At 35.8% G+C, this 15,080-nt stretch overlaps 1 protein-coding gene across 1 annotated transcript; it reads right to left on the reverse strand.

The window, feature by feature from the left end:
- Positions 1–1,425: 1,425 nt before the first annotated feature.
- On the reverse strand, positions 1,426–12,627 carry LOC139133890 (cytochrome P450 3A8-like). Its single transcript, XM_070700664.1, has 13 exons — positions 12,427–12,627; positions 11,114–11,207; positions 10,114–10,166; positions 8,387–8,483; positions 7,842–7,958; positions 7,077–7,165; positions 6,339–6,487; positions 5,673–5,806; positions 4,768–4,935; positions 4,035–4,255; positions 3,128–3,265; positions 2,601–2,763; positions 1,426–2,381 (listed from the first exon to the last, which is right to left on the reverse strand). Exons 1-13 carry the CDS (start codon positions 12,495–12,497, stop codon positions 2,304–2,306), a joined length of 1,572 nt encoding a protein of 523 aa, XP_070556765.1. The 5' UTR covers positions 12,498–12,627; the 3' UTR covers positions 1,426–2,303.
- Between the last annotated feature and the right edge of the window lie 2,453 nt (positions 12,628–15,080).

The following is a 15,080-nucleotide window of genomic DNA, read 5'->3' on the forward strand; positions in this document are numbered from 1 at the left end:
ACCGGTGGCATCAAAGCGTATAATATTTTTCATAGCATTTCCCACAATTTTTTCGAATTCTTACACCAACTTGCAAGTTTGCATGGATCGTAGAGGGCATCAACAGTTGAAAAGGACACATGGATGACCTCATCTGTATCGTAAATCACTAAAGCATTTGAATCTGCCATAGTGTTTTAATCATCGATACTCATTGAAAAAAAAAACAAAGCCACACATATGATACTTTGGACCTAAAGTCTATAGTCGACAAAAGAATACAAGCTTTTAGGTCTGTAGCCTGACCAAATTACCAAGGGGGCAGAACGTAGCTTAATTTGAATTTGGGTAATTTACATAAATGTACATATTGACAGGATGTAAAATGTCAAAGGGGACAGCTGCTTCCCCCTACGACCCTGCTAATGACGGCACATGATTAGTAACCTTCGGCAGCGTTGTGAAAAAGAACATGCCTATATCAAGTAGGGCAAGGTAACCATCAGCTTTTGTGATGGCTTTTAACACCAACCCTCTCTAAGACGTTGACCCCTTTTATCAGTTCACATCAGTAGACCGACAAATTCCATAACCTCTATGGACGCCATAAATAGAGAAAATCTAACAATAAAATGAAATTCGATTAAAGTACAATATCTCTCTGCTGCATTTACTACAGCTCTCTAAATGGTCAAGGTAGACTTAAGCGAGCATACTTTTCTTTGTCAGGCTTATTTGCACCATTTCTGTAATATTTCTTTGGAGCAATTTTGCTATACGCTTTACACGACGCCCAAGGTGAACCTTTCGACCGGTCATGCAACTTTATTACAATGCCTCTTTTTGACAAATCACTCACGATGCAATCGGTGCACTGAAACTGGGCTAACCCCGTTTAATACAGTGTGGAAAGTGTTGTGCGTTGGAGAAGAAGGCATTCACATTCGACAACTAGAATACATCGTACAACCGTCAAAGTTATTCTAATACGCGCAAAAGAGTAAAACCAAACGCATTCAAGCTAACAAAAGCACGGCCATACAGATAATTGAGTATGTTGGGTCCACAAATTCCATAAGATACAAACATATAACATTTAAATGACCAAGTAAAAAGAAACATGTTGCAGATGACACATTTGCCGACTTAAAAGGTTAACAAACTTTTCGTTGCAAGCCTAAACATTTTGAAAGTAACTGAACGGGATATGTGTGCGTCCCATCGTCAAGAATAAAACTTGTCTAGAACCGTCATTGGTAAAGTAAGGGTTAATTGTAATTTCGGTCTTTTTTTTAATCAGGCGTTGCTCTTTACCTTGTACCTAAAAATATGATTCAAGCGACGAAGACAAATGCGAGTGCTAAACCTTTTCAATCGTGAATAATGAATGGGATGCGTGGATTTATTACATACATGGTAAAACTGACACGGACAAGACACAGTGGATAGATTGATCAACGTGTTACCAATACTTTATTTCGATAGGCAATGCAGTTCAATTGAAAACTTTTCTGTTAACATGACGATGGCGTTAACAGAGGATACCCATCTTTCACATGAATAGATATAGCTTTATCATACTGCGTTTCGTGATCTAAATCAAAATATGTTTGTTTTTATCATCCACAGTAATATATAGAAATGTATAGATGACTTACTGTTTGAGAAAAAAATTACTTTCCGTAAAGGTCTAAATCCGATTCAACCATAGTAACTTTTGGTCATAAAAATATCTATTTAGTAAATTTAACAGAAAATTTCGTTCGCATATTTCTGTTAGTCTATTTACCATCTCTAAATTTCGTCTTGTAAAAGTATTTTCCAGTTATACTTGTTTCTAATGTCGCGGATACGTTTAAACTGCATTCATAGATGTGCATAATGCATATTTTTTATCTCAGCAATCTCACACTCCGGTATGGATACAATTAATTTCAAATACTCCTCATTACATGAATTCTATTAAACAATTTGACATTAATATAAAAAATACGTACTCTGAGTACATATATGGACAATACCATATTGACATTTGAATTAGGAATTATATTGCAATAATTGATGTCAACAATATTATTGCGATTCAAGAAATGCTGTCTACAGACTACTATCATTATCATTGGATTATAACATTTGCTGCTTAATACGTTCCTTTAGAAGCTCAGTATTATCGTGAATACCGAAGCCTCTTCATTGCTGGCAAATCAAGATTTCGCTGTTCGCATAGTGTAGGAGTTGTATGCCAGATACCAGGTTTCAATATGTTTATTGAGTCGCATCCTCCAACCATTTAAGTGATGTCAATATAACAATAGCATTCCAGGTCATATTCTTGCCTTCACATTAAGTTTGACACCATTCGGTGGTGTTAGAAATCCAGCCTTGCCGAGCTTTGGAGGTATCTAATAAAGGATTAGATAGATTAGATACATTCATGAAACTTTAAAGGAAAGTTAATAATAATAATACCTTAAGTTAATAATAATAATAATAATACATTCATTTTACTTCTACACTTTGAAACTCTACCAAACTTTGCATGGAGTAAACGTTTATATACATCATGCCATTTACTTAATATACTTGTTCGTAGAAAAAAATCAATTCTAAACAGTTCATACCTCAGTCTCGGCGCAAGGTTCAAAGGTGAAGCGCTGGAAAATACGGACCAGACCAATCTTAACTTCCAACAAGGCAAATCTCATTCCGATGCAGTTACGAGGACCAGCTCCAAATGGCAGCCATGCGTAAGAATGACGTTTCTCTTTTTCTTCTTTGGTAAATCTAAAGAAATGTCATTATATTTTACAAATAATGTAAGCATTAAATTGCCCTAGTATTTTATTGCACCATTGTTGTTGTTGCCTGTGTTTCATGGTTGCTTTTATTGTCCTTCGTATTGAGATTAACCTTGTTTATATCGCGCAAAATGTACAAGTACGTTATGGCAATTTGTACATTGACACTAAATGCCGTTCGACATTTTAAAAAGATATTGAGAACTTCACTGCAACAATTGTTTGAAAGAATATTTTTGAATGCTTGTTTCTGAAGACATCCATTAACTTCATGAAGTATTTTGTGACTCAGCGTTGACATCAGAAATGTGTAGCGAGGACATGATATAAAAAACTAGTTAACCGCCTACCTTTCCGGGATGAATTTCTCAGGTTCAGGGTAGATCTTTGGATCGTGATGGATAGCATAGACAGCAACTGCAATAAACATTCCCTTCGGAATGTGAATCCCAGAGATTGTGACATCCTCATTACACTCTCTGTCAAATCTGTAGAATAATTAACATATTTAGCATTTGCGATCAGAACTAATTCTCCTAAATAGGTCAACACATATATGTAACGACTTTGATCACATTCAGAAACGGTTGTAAGGAATTTATATTTTGAAGTTTCTTTCAATATCAGGCAATATCAGAAGATTTAAATTTAAAATTTTTCCGATCTAGGATAAAATCCGTCATTATCCAAATGATGATGATGGTGGTGGTGGCTGTGCTGGTGGTGGTAGTGACGGTGGTGGTGTGATTATTATGATGATGATGATGATGATGATGATTACAAATATTTATGATCTTTACAATCATCATCATCATCATCATCATCATCATCATCATTATCGTCGTCGCCGTCGTGTCACCACCACCATCATTAATATTAATATGTTTTTATGTTGCAATTGTTCAGCAAGTCATCATTTTGTCGCGAATTAGCTCTACTCATTTTGTACTTCTGTAAGATTGATCATGATCATTTTGTAGCTCATATTAGTGCCCCTACCCATAATATAATATCTTTGTTATTATTTATACCAGCTTAAGGCAAAATTTTCAATGTTAACAATCGTTTTACGCTTGATTTCAACATGCGGAAAATGTATGAAGTACGTCGCTCTCACAGTATCGTAGGTTTTTAATTCATTTTGCTGACGTTAAGTTTTGCTGCACATATTATACATAAATGGCAGTCGGAGCATAGATGTTGAGAGTCAGATTTGAATCTTCTTTCATATGTCAGCTGATAAATGCTTTTTCTAACCTTACGAGAGGAGGATACATTCTGAGAGTTTCACAAACAACCATATCCAGGTAAGGCATCTTAGACACAGCCTCGTAGGTAACTTCGTCATAGTTTGCCATTACGTCATCGATTTCAGCGCACAATTTGTCTTGCACATCGGGGTTTGTTGCCATGGAGTAAGCGAGGAAACTCATCATGGTACTCGTCGTCTCATAACCAGCAACGTAAAATATCAATGACTATAAGAATAATAATAGATTGTCATGTGATCATGTTTCACATAGTACTGAGACAAGAACGACTGAATATTCATGTCTAGTTGGTCTTGTTAAAGGATCATTGTTACATGTACAGTTTACATTTTATAGAATAACAGAATGAGCACAATAACAGAAAGAAATGGCTAAAGACAATGAAATTTACTTCAAATGTATATTTGACCTTCAACAATAATTGCGATTTAAAATAATGGCAATAACAGATCATTGTGAATCTCGTAATCAAAAACATATTCTATTTAAAAACTGGATATCAGCAATGATTTGATATCAGCAGTACTTATTTCTATGATACAAATATTTACGTGAAAACGGATTTGGAAAAATGCAAGTCAATGCCCAAATAACACTGTTCGGCATATTTTCCTTTGTCTAAGAATATATCTCAATATAAACATATTGGTATACACTGTAGAGGGTATTATCGATGCACATCATTCTTCCGCGATGAAACTGTTTTTCACTTTTCTTACCTGTGCCAGGAGCTCATCATTTGTAAAACCTTTATGGAAATCATGTGTGTCTGATTTTCCATCTCTCACAAGTTGAACTCCATTCTCATCTTCGTCTGCTTCATTTTCTTTGACGTACTGATCATATACTTCACGGGCATCAAGCATTTGCTGCAGAAAGTCGACTCTCTAGTACAAAACATGTGCAAGTATTTTGAAGTATAACAAATTTAAAAAAAAAACATTATGTGAAAACAACATCTAGGGTACGCTTTCTTCTTCGGACATAAAACTTCGATATCAGCCTTTGTCAGTCAGCTCGGGATCTTACTAAATTTAGAAAATATCTTCACATTACCAGATATAGTATTTCTTCAAAAGAAGGCTAAACAGCATACGCTATAGGCTCAAGCTGGATGACTATAGCATACACATTAAAAACATCCAATGTACATAACACACAAACTTCTGTAAAATTTGGAGCAGGAATAATCCAAACTGGTGGTAGTAGCCGTTAAATCGATTTTGTGAAGGAAATCAACGTGAAGTCCAATTATAGCTTGGCGACTATCTCCTACGGCCCGCCATGTTGGTTACATTTTGTCGCTTTAAACAACCTTGATTGAGGTCATGGCAGGAGAATTGTCATAAACGATTTACTATGTGGGGTAACAATTCGACGTTTCATATATTTTGTAAGTTTCTGAACTGTCTGGCCCGCTCTCCTAATTTGACGGTTTGTTTTCAATTTCATCCTAGATTCTAAGTACAATCATCTGTTTTTACATTTTTTTCAAAAAGTAAATCCTACTTTCCGACTAAAGGCAGAAGTTCTCTCGAAGTCTATCCAAATGTTGTTATCTACTCTACAACAGAGAAATCTATAATCTTGCAATAAATTAATAAAAAATATGTTGATTATCTACCTTCTCTGAGGGATCTTGTTTTTTTCGCATTTCGACTGTGGTTTCAGTTAAATTTACGAAGTAATCGATGATTCGCCGTGGGATAAGTCCAATATTTAGCCAATTCAGGATCGGTGATACAATTGGGAAAAGGACTGCAGTTGGATGAGATGAAAATGGTTGAAGATTTTGTATAAACAAGACGCGGGATTACAGATTGGATGTTTACAACATACTATAATTTGCATATTTTAATGCTCCATGACCATGTTTGATTTACCTTATGTTCACGAAAATTATCGAGTTACAAATGCATAAACGTTAAACCTGGACATAATTCTTTTCAAACAATATGACAAAAATCTGAAAGTGATTTGAAACCATATTATCTTTCAGTCGTATTCAACAGTTACGGATGCGTGAGCGATAGACACTTGTACAGACGGAAGTTTGGAAAATAAAAACTCTTGCAAGTGCATGTATTTCGCACAGAAATAAATAAAACACTATTTTAAATGATTAGTTTTATCGCAATAAAACCTACAGTTATTCCGATTACGTTTTTTTACACAATTTTTTAGTTAAATTATGTTTTTTTAAGATTACTCGAACTAGCTGATCCGTTACGATCATTCATAAACCAAGACACATACACGTAGCCATGTCATTTGCGGGATAGCTACTTACAAACAGCCAAAAGCACTGGATTAAAAAAGTCAAAGGCAAAAGCTTCCTTGACATGCTTGACAAAGGGATGGTCAGGTTGCTCTTGTGAGTTCACATCCACTCCAAATCCAGCACTGCCGATACTATCAACCACATAGCCACCAAAGACGCTGAGGTAATAAAAAAGACAACTTCAGGTGGAACGTTTTGCTAAATGTGCAATATTATTTTCATCAAAAGGCAATAACTGTATCTGACCCATGGTTCGTTGAGTTTCCAGGTTTCATATATGCGCTTGTCCTTGGGCGCAGCTACGACAATTGCCTTTGGGACGAAATCTTGATGAAGAATATGAGCGCACTTGTTATGAACTCTACTCCATTGGAGCCTTTCAGAGGTAAGGTAGAATGTGCCTCAGGAACAGATATTCAGACCCTCGAACTTTTACAATTCTTTTCTAATCAACCACTTGTGGTGGCTCATTTTAAAGCTCCTGGCGTAAGAAAACATTTCACCGTCTTAATTGTTCGAAAATCGATTTTTTTTCAATATGGTTAACACAGAGACGGCGGCAATTTTTAATTTCAAATGTCGGTAAATTTTGTGTAATTCCTTTCTCTAGTACCAAAATTTGTACAGTGACCTTTGATTATTATTCTTGATATTGAAAGAGAATGGTTTAAATATTCCTTCGAGAAAAGTTTCACTGAAGTTTATAGGTCTTTCCTTTTCGAGGCACGAACTACCTTAATGACTTACTCTTTGCATTGCACTTGCTTTCCTTCTTTGCTGTGTTTACCAAGAATTCTTATCATAGTGTCTGCAGCATTGTTGACAATAGGAGTCATCTGAAAAGATATAATGTGATATGTTTTGTTTCAGGAGGTATTCATGAACTTCCAATTTATCGTAGTTACTCGAGATAAGGACCTCATATGTGAGGTTTAATATTTAATCACAGACTGGTTTAATTCATGAAATGAGATTTCCATGGCGTTTCCTCTCCATTGTGATGTCTCGATCGTGGTGACTATTTGTAGTCTTCTTACAGACAAATTGCACATTGCAGCTTGTATTATCATTTTTGTTTTATTGTTCTGTTTGATAAGTCTAAATTTTTGCAAAATGGTCATTTCGATATTGTGTAATTTACTCTAAAAGAATCAGTCTGCGAACTAGTAAAGATTTAACATATACGTATTACAAGTATTAAAGAAATAAAAGAAATCTGAAACAATTACTTTGTAATATTATTTTCTTATAATTTTACTTGACATAAATCTGTGTTTCGGCCTCATTAACGGAGAAATTTCACCTGTCATCAATAACAATGAAGCCTACATGTGTGCAGAGTGAAGCATGATGATTCGTATGTTTACACGCTGTGGAGTTGCTATTGCACAAAATGCTATGATTCAAACAAAACTAGTGAAAAATTTATTAACAGTTACAGCTATGTTGTTCAAGTTTTCCTTTGTCGAATCATCAGACGTGAAACTAGACAGAAACATGACGTTATCTCACAATTCTCATTTTCGCTCCGCTGAAAGCTGGTGTGAGAGTGTTTCTCTTGTCTTTCCAATGTTGATCAACGAGGACCGTTAGCGCATGGTTGAAGGGTTTACTCTCGAGTGGAAAACGCTGTAAAACGATGAATGCATTCATGATGAGTACAATCAATGTCATTCCATTGCAGGCATATCAATACAAGGTCTTATCAAGTACAAGATTACAGTAAGTTTGTTTACTCTATGCAAATATTAATTTTCAAAATCAAAAGTGATAAATTTCTTGTCGTCGTCATTCTTTACACTATTTCTAATCGCAATGTCATAATGCCAGCAGTGGTTGAAACGATTCTATTCTTTGATGTACATTCATTAATACAATTTGGCTGGCCACAGAAATATCTGTGCTTTGCATGATACTAGAACCGTTCCTCTGTAAAAATGTACATCTCTCGAAATGTATGTCACAGAGAATAAGCCATTTAAACCATTGTTATTTCACAAAGCTGATCAATTAAAGGTTAAAGAATGAATATTTCACGGAAACATTAATGCACTCACTCTTCTGTTGTAAAAGGAGGTGAAGTGCTTGACGCAAATCTGCTTACACATCTCAGGGTCTACCACTTCAAGCACTGCTTGACGACCTTCGTAGATCCTAGGCATATTGTTGTTAAAATTAAATTGGTTTTTTACATTGACATTGTCATTTGACAATAAACCAAACAACAGCTAGAGAGGATTTTTATAGCTGGCGCGTTGTGGATGAGTGACAAACATTGCAACTTTGTTAACCTGTATGAATACGAATATTCCTTTTGTGACTTTTTGTTTTCTGTAAAGTTAGATATATCAAATGCTCTCCAAGATATAGTTTCGTCTTTTTAGGGCTGGTGCAGTTCTCATGTCAGCAGATTCCATATCGACAATTTGCAGTCGCATATCTTAGCTCGAAGGAATAGAGTGATCTTGAGTTAACGCCACATTGCAATCACAACTATTTTGCAGTCTGAAAATTAATTTCCCCAATTCCTGTTTGAAAGTTTTGTATGGTTGGCCTAGAATGAAAATAAAACATTAATGTTTTTCTTTCACATGTTTCCCTAGTAGCCAATTTTGTGATATGAAAAATCCTACATGCGTGGTACTAATTCAAGGATATCAACATCACAGATATCAAGGAATTCTAAGCCTGAAAAGATTCGTCCGAAGGAATCACAATAACAGCTATCCTGGGATTCGAAAATTAATTTAAAAAAAATTATATTTCTTGGCATTTTGATCGTTTCGGAGAAGATATGGGAGGCATTATGGGGTAGTAGTTAGAGTACTGGTCCAACAATAAGAGGATGGTGAGTTTGAGACTCTAACAGGGTGTTGTGACCTTAAGCAAGGTACTTTACTCCTCATTGCTCCATTAGGTAGTGGGTTTTGGGTACCTCATCCTGTAGTTTGGCGTTCGCCTGTCTGATTATGGATTGAATAAATAAATTGGCCCATATGAAAATAATACTGCCCATATTGCTGTTAATTGATACAGAGATATCAAAATAACATATGGAATATCTACTGATGTTTTCATTTCTTGTTGACATTGGTCTACAACGATACTTTGTTCATCCCCAGTCCCTCATCCTACGACGGAAGGACCACGGTTCTTCATTCATCCATAGAGTCAAAATATCGAAGAATGTTTTTTTTTTTGCTGTCATTTTGTGTTCGTATTAATATTCTTGTCAAGTTGGCCTTAATATGCAGCATATTTGATATTTGACCGAGTAGAAAATAATGTGGAATTCAAGCCTATCTAAACAGCCAATCGGATGATAGAAATATCAAAATTTATCTACATGATACTGACGACAGCCTTGACCCTCCCTTTTCAATAACTTTGCAGTTGAAATATATGGCAGTCGAAGTTTTACTTATGATGCTAATATCTTTGAATCAGCTCAACATACAGATGATTTACAGCATAATCAAAATGACAACAGAGGAAACATAGCAAAAGTGATTCTTCATTATCTTTGAGGGCAAAAATATATCATGTAATTTTGCAACCATTTAAATCTCACAAAACAGAATTTAGTGGAAATTCATTTTTAGACTTAAATAATAGTTGCGATTGCAATGAGGCCTTGCACTTGGCATCAACGCTTTTCCCTCCAGCCAGCGTATATGGCGTATAGTTCCTATCTTAGCATTAATTAGCATCAATGTACGATACGACAATATCGTTGAAATTATGAATGTTTTCGACGTTAGTAATGGGCCCAACTATCACTTACCCAAAGACTTTGCCGTATTTTTTGTACCACTCCATCTCCTTGTATTGGACACCCTACAAGTACAAACGTTAATAACATATAACGCTTACAACAAATTATTTCGAACTACTTAATTTTAAATGCCAGCAAACCATATCTGCAGAGTGATCTTTTTCATAAAAGGAATTTTTGACTCTTAAAAACAATGCATTTATAGTGATGACACATATAGTTAGTTTTTGCTTTTCGTCATTAACTTAATAATAATAATAACAATAATAATAAGATTTATAGATCGCCATATTTCCTTAAAAGTTCATAGGCGCTTTACATGACAGTAAGAATCACAGTAAAAATATCTGCAAAAATGTAGTCAAAAATACGTTTACAAAATTTCAAACGCTACACTCAGATATTGTAAGCCACTTTAAAATGATGGGTCTTCAGTTAACTTAAACATGCACTATCATCTTTCTGTTAATGCATCGCCATTACAAACTTTAGTGGATGTCCCAAAAGTCAACCCACATTTGTTAGATATGAACATATATACCAATTTTGACTAAATTGTCTTGCCGTGGGAACGCTATGGAAACATTATCAAGCATTAATGCAGTACTGGCGTACGTGAGGAACTCAGTTTTGTCGATATGCTGAAAGACATCCGTAAAATAAAACCGTTTGCCTCGTGTCAAAACGGAATTTAAGAACAAGTGCTCGTAAATTCACTAAGTAAATAGAAAATATGGAAGTCAAAGTAACAGAGAAATAGAAACATGGAGGGAAGCTTAGAAATTAGAGAACGTCACATGATCAAGGGAAGATGGAAAAGACTGACATATGGACCAATGGGAATTGTCAGTCAATCGGAAGATAATACAAACGCTCTATGCAGCTAAACAATAGAGAGACAAAGAAATGCGGGAATACATACATAAATACAGAGAAAGACAGATATCAAGGTATGTTCATGTACATAATTGATTGACTGACTATGTTATAGTAGGTCTTGGAAACTCACCGTGCTCATTTGAAAAAAGTTTCCTACAAACGGCCACGGTGCTGGTCCAGGAATTCCCAATTTTCGGAATGTGGAAAATGGCCATGTTGCATACCTACGATAGATATAAAAACAACCTGTTAGTGTTTTGTTGTTGACCTCAATCAGATGTACTGTTGTCATAATGAACATTACAGTTTGTGTTTAAATTCGAAGGAAGTTTCACATGAAGAACTATGGCAACCACACCGTGTATTTTACTATTTCGTGCCTCGCGTGGCATCAAATTAGCAAACTTATGCCCATTACATTCATTTGTTGGCTACAAATTCTTTGAGAAGGAAGCACGTTTCTATAAATTCTATACCAAACTTGTAAACTATATATCAGACAGAAGCCCTTGCCCAAACTAAATCCGATGACCACTTTAGCAATGTCATTGTACATTTACACGTTCACACAACATGGTGTGAGTTTACTTGACGTCCAAATAGCTTTGTCTATATAATATTCTGTTATATATGCAGGATGCCTTTACGGTTAAGATATTTTCGTTTCTTTTCTGTTCTTCGCTTCTCATTTCGCTTTTTCTTTCTTCTTTTATTGCCTTTTTGAAATTTTTGATTAACAATTTCAGTATTACAAAAATTAATATAGGAAAAGGCAAACATGGAACCAAAAAAATAGCTATGTACCTGCTGCTGATGCAGTACCGAAAAGCCAACACTGTCCTGAAATGGTTACAGTTAGCAAAGGGGGCAGGGCGAACCTTGCCCCGAATTTTAACACTCTAGCTACAGATGGCATTGGTTTTCCCCGTTCCGAAAGGGGTTACTTGTGTCGTACTTATTTTTCAACCCTCTTATCTTCCTACCTTACCTTAAAGTTCCAAACCTTATTGTCGGATCTCCAAATATCCATTTAATCGGACAAAACCAACTATCTCAAATTTATATAAGAAACCTGAAGAATATACGAATTTCACTGATGTGATTTGACATCAATGTTAACGTTTAGAAAATGCGGTGAAGACTACCCTTCTGTCAGCTTCTAAAAAGACTCGTCCGTAAAACGTGACTTGTATTGCCTTCACCATTACTTGACCGTTTTGAATGTCAAATGTATTGTCGTCATCTGACACAGATATTTCAAGTTATTGGCCGGCAGTAGTAGACGCCAAGAGTGCTCTCACCACCAGGCTTATACAAGCTCCCGTTGTGAGTACGTCATTGACTTCAAACTTGTGCTGACACAGCAGTCGCCCTCTCTTTCTGTCTGCGATACGCCGTCTTTTGTATGTTATTTCCGCACAAAATGGCATGTCAAATACTTACAAGTAAAACAGGACCATTGCTATTACAGAAAGTACCATCCAGGCAGATATTTCCAAGCCCAACAATTCCATGATTTCGTCGATCTCAGGCCAGAAAGAACGGTGTACTGTACAATGTGACTTGCGTAAATGTAAATGGAGGTGTTGTATGCACGTATGTACACTCTTAACAGTTCCCTTGCCTTAAATACTGTTGAAAGTGCGCACGCATCACACAGAGGTCGCTCACCTTTTTTGTGCAGAGCATATGAATGAGTCATTCGAGAGGCATATAGGTCACGAAGAATTTAAACGCGATCTACTTTACGGTGTCTGATAATGGCACTAACTAGTACAAGTGTGTCATACTGGATAAATGTTACGATATTGATATAAACAATGCTGCCATTACGATAACCGATAAATGTTAAAAACAGCGTAGTTGTACTGAACATGTCCAACTTATGACAATTTACCATGCGGAAGAACCTTTGAAGCAGGTTTCGAATCTACGTTAATGTCTTCTCATACTTTACAAACACTATTACCAGGATAACCCAAACTCACTTCTTACAGAAGTGGAAATATTTTCACTTTTCTTGTAGAAAAATTAAGAAGCATGTTTTAAAAATGTTGAAAATTATCACATCGAGAAACTTAAAATCGAGCATACGACCAGCTCGGTGAGTTCATAAACATATCCTACACAATACTAAGAAACTCTAATAGGGAACTAACAGAACGTCATCGGCATCTTAAATAAACAGACGATTAAACATAAAACAAAAGCAAATAACTGGAGACATGGCGTTTTGGGAAATTTAGTCTTCAGAAAGTATGGAACAAGTGCGCCATCGTGAGTTCACATTTATACTCCACATGATCTGAAGACGAAACAAGTAGAGTTTTATGGTAACACTAATTATGCACAAATGTAACAATGACGCGCATTTCAAATCGCCTAGGTGCTTACCGGTATTAGCGTCTAGGAATCAATTACCAGTTTAGTATGATCTTATCACAGTCAGATTATCTAGCTTGATCGAAACTTGTCAGATGGAGTATCAGTGAAAAATAGAGACAATAGACTTACAGATGTTAGCGCCCAGGAATCAATTACCAGTTAGATCTTACCGGAGTCAGATTATCTAGCTTGATCGAAACTTGTTAGAAGGAGTATCAGTGGAAAATAGAGAAAAATAGACTTACAGGCATGACAGGTATTGGCACCAAGGAATCAATTACCACTTTGGTACAATCTTACCAGAGTCAGATTATCACGATGGATCAAAACTGGTTAGATTAAGTATCAGTGAAAAATAGAGACAATAGCGAATTTAAACATATGGAAAGTTGGTGTTGTCGGAAAAACAATTTTTCCATGCACCAATTCTATGGTCTTTTCATGAACTTTGTGATCGCAGATCCTACTATAACTGCTAGTCGTATACATTGCATTTTTCATGTATTGCCGCAAATCAGAAAGGTTCATAATATGATATTGAAAAAAACTAATACCTTTGAACGTCCATGTTTTAAAGAAGTTACAGAATTTTGTTACACGAAGTATTACGTCGGCATGTGAGTTGCCTAGAACATTAACCCAGATGTAGTTCTAAATTCGTTTTCTTTATTGCACCCCTTAAACTTTGTTACTCACTTTCAGACATTGCACTCTATCTGATGAACATTCAGTTATAAGTATTTTTTATAAATCATGTACAGATGATACAAAATTGGTTCAAATAAACTTTGTCAAGGCATAGTTTTGCTTGATTTATATTCATTTTCTTAGAAACGGCCAGTACTTTCCTTTTTTACGGAATGGGTACTTTTAATGTATCCGAATATGCATTGCTTTCATGGTTTTTATCGCAACAAACTAATTCCTCTGTATTGAAAATCTATTATCATCTTTAAGGTAGAACGCACCTCGGGGACAGACATTCGGACTCTCAAACTTTTAGAATTCTCTTCTGATATACCACATGTGGGGTTCATCTTAAAGCTCTTGGTGAAAGAAAGCTTTTCACCGGCTTAGTTTTTCGAAATTCGAAAATTTTTCTTTTTCTCCATCGAGGTAACACAGGGATGGCGGCCATTTTGAATTTCCAATATCGGTAAATCTTGGGTAATTTGTTTCTCTCAAAATTTGCACGGTGACCCCTATTTTATTCTTGATTTTGAAAGAGAATGATTGAAAGATTCCTTGAGGAAAGTTAGAGCAAAAGTTTAAGTCTTTCACTTTCGAGGTGCACATTACCTTAAGGCGATACCAAAGAATTCGGCGCGCGCTATTGCTAAGGCTGACAGCGTTCCAAATGCGCGCGATTGCACGTGAAAATAGGACTGTGAAGGAGTATGTCAAGTATCACTACGTAAAATCTCAGGGGATTTTGAGCAAATTTAGAGTAGAATCTTTTCAAAAACATGTTGTGTTAATTTGCATATCTATGACGTCACCCGTTCCATGATCGGCAACCATGTGTCTGCTCGGTTTTGATGCCATTGTTTTGCATCTTCGGGCCTATAAATGCAACAAAACTCATATTTTCGGGGATTTGACAAATTTTCCTTTGCAACCGTTGCCTAGATACTTGAATCCTTCGGTATCGCCTTAAGGATGTACGACCAGAAAAATTGAAACTGTTATCAAAAGTTTGGATTGGAGAATTT

This window comes from Ptychodera flava, chromosome 5, assembly GCF_041260155.1.
Source record: "Ptychodera flava strain L36383 chromosome 5, AS_Pfla_20210202, whole genome shotgun sequence".
Classification (NCBI taxonomy): Eukaryota; Metazoa; Hemichordata; class Enteropneusta; family Ptychoderidae; genus Ptychodera; species Ptychodera flava.

Excerpts from the sequence above, each read along its gene's own strand:
- LOC139133890 (XM_070700664.1), bottom strand. The coding sequence starts at position 12,497 with ATGGAATTGTTGGGCTTGGAAATATCTGCCTGGATGGTACTTTCTGTA. Across the intron at positions 4,256-4,767 it reads ATGATGAGCTCCTGGCACAG|TCATTGATATTTTACGTTGC; the intron begins GTAAGAAAAGTG and ends TTATTCTTATAG. Across the intron at positions 3,266-4,034 it reads ATGTATCCTCCTCTCGTAAG|ATTTGACAGAGAGTGTAATG; the intron begins GTTAGAAAAAGC and ends ATTATTCTACAG.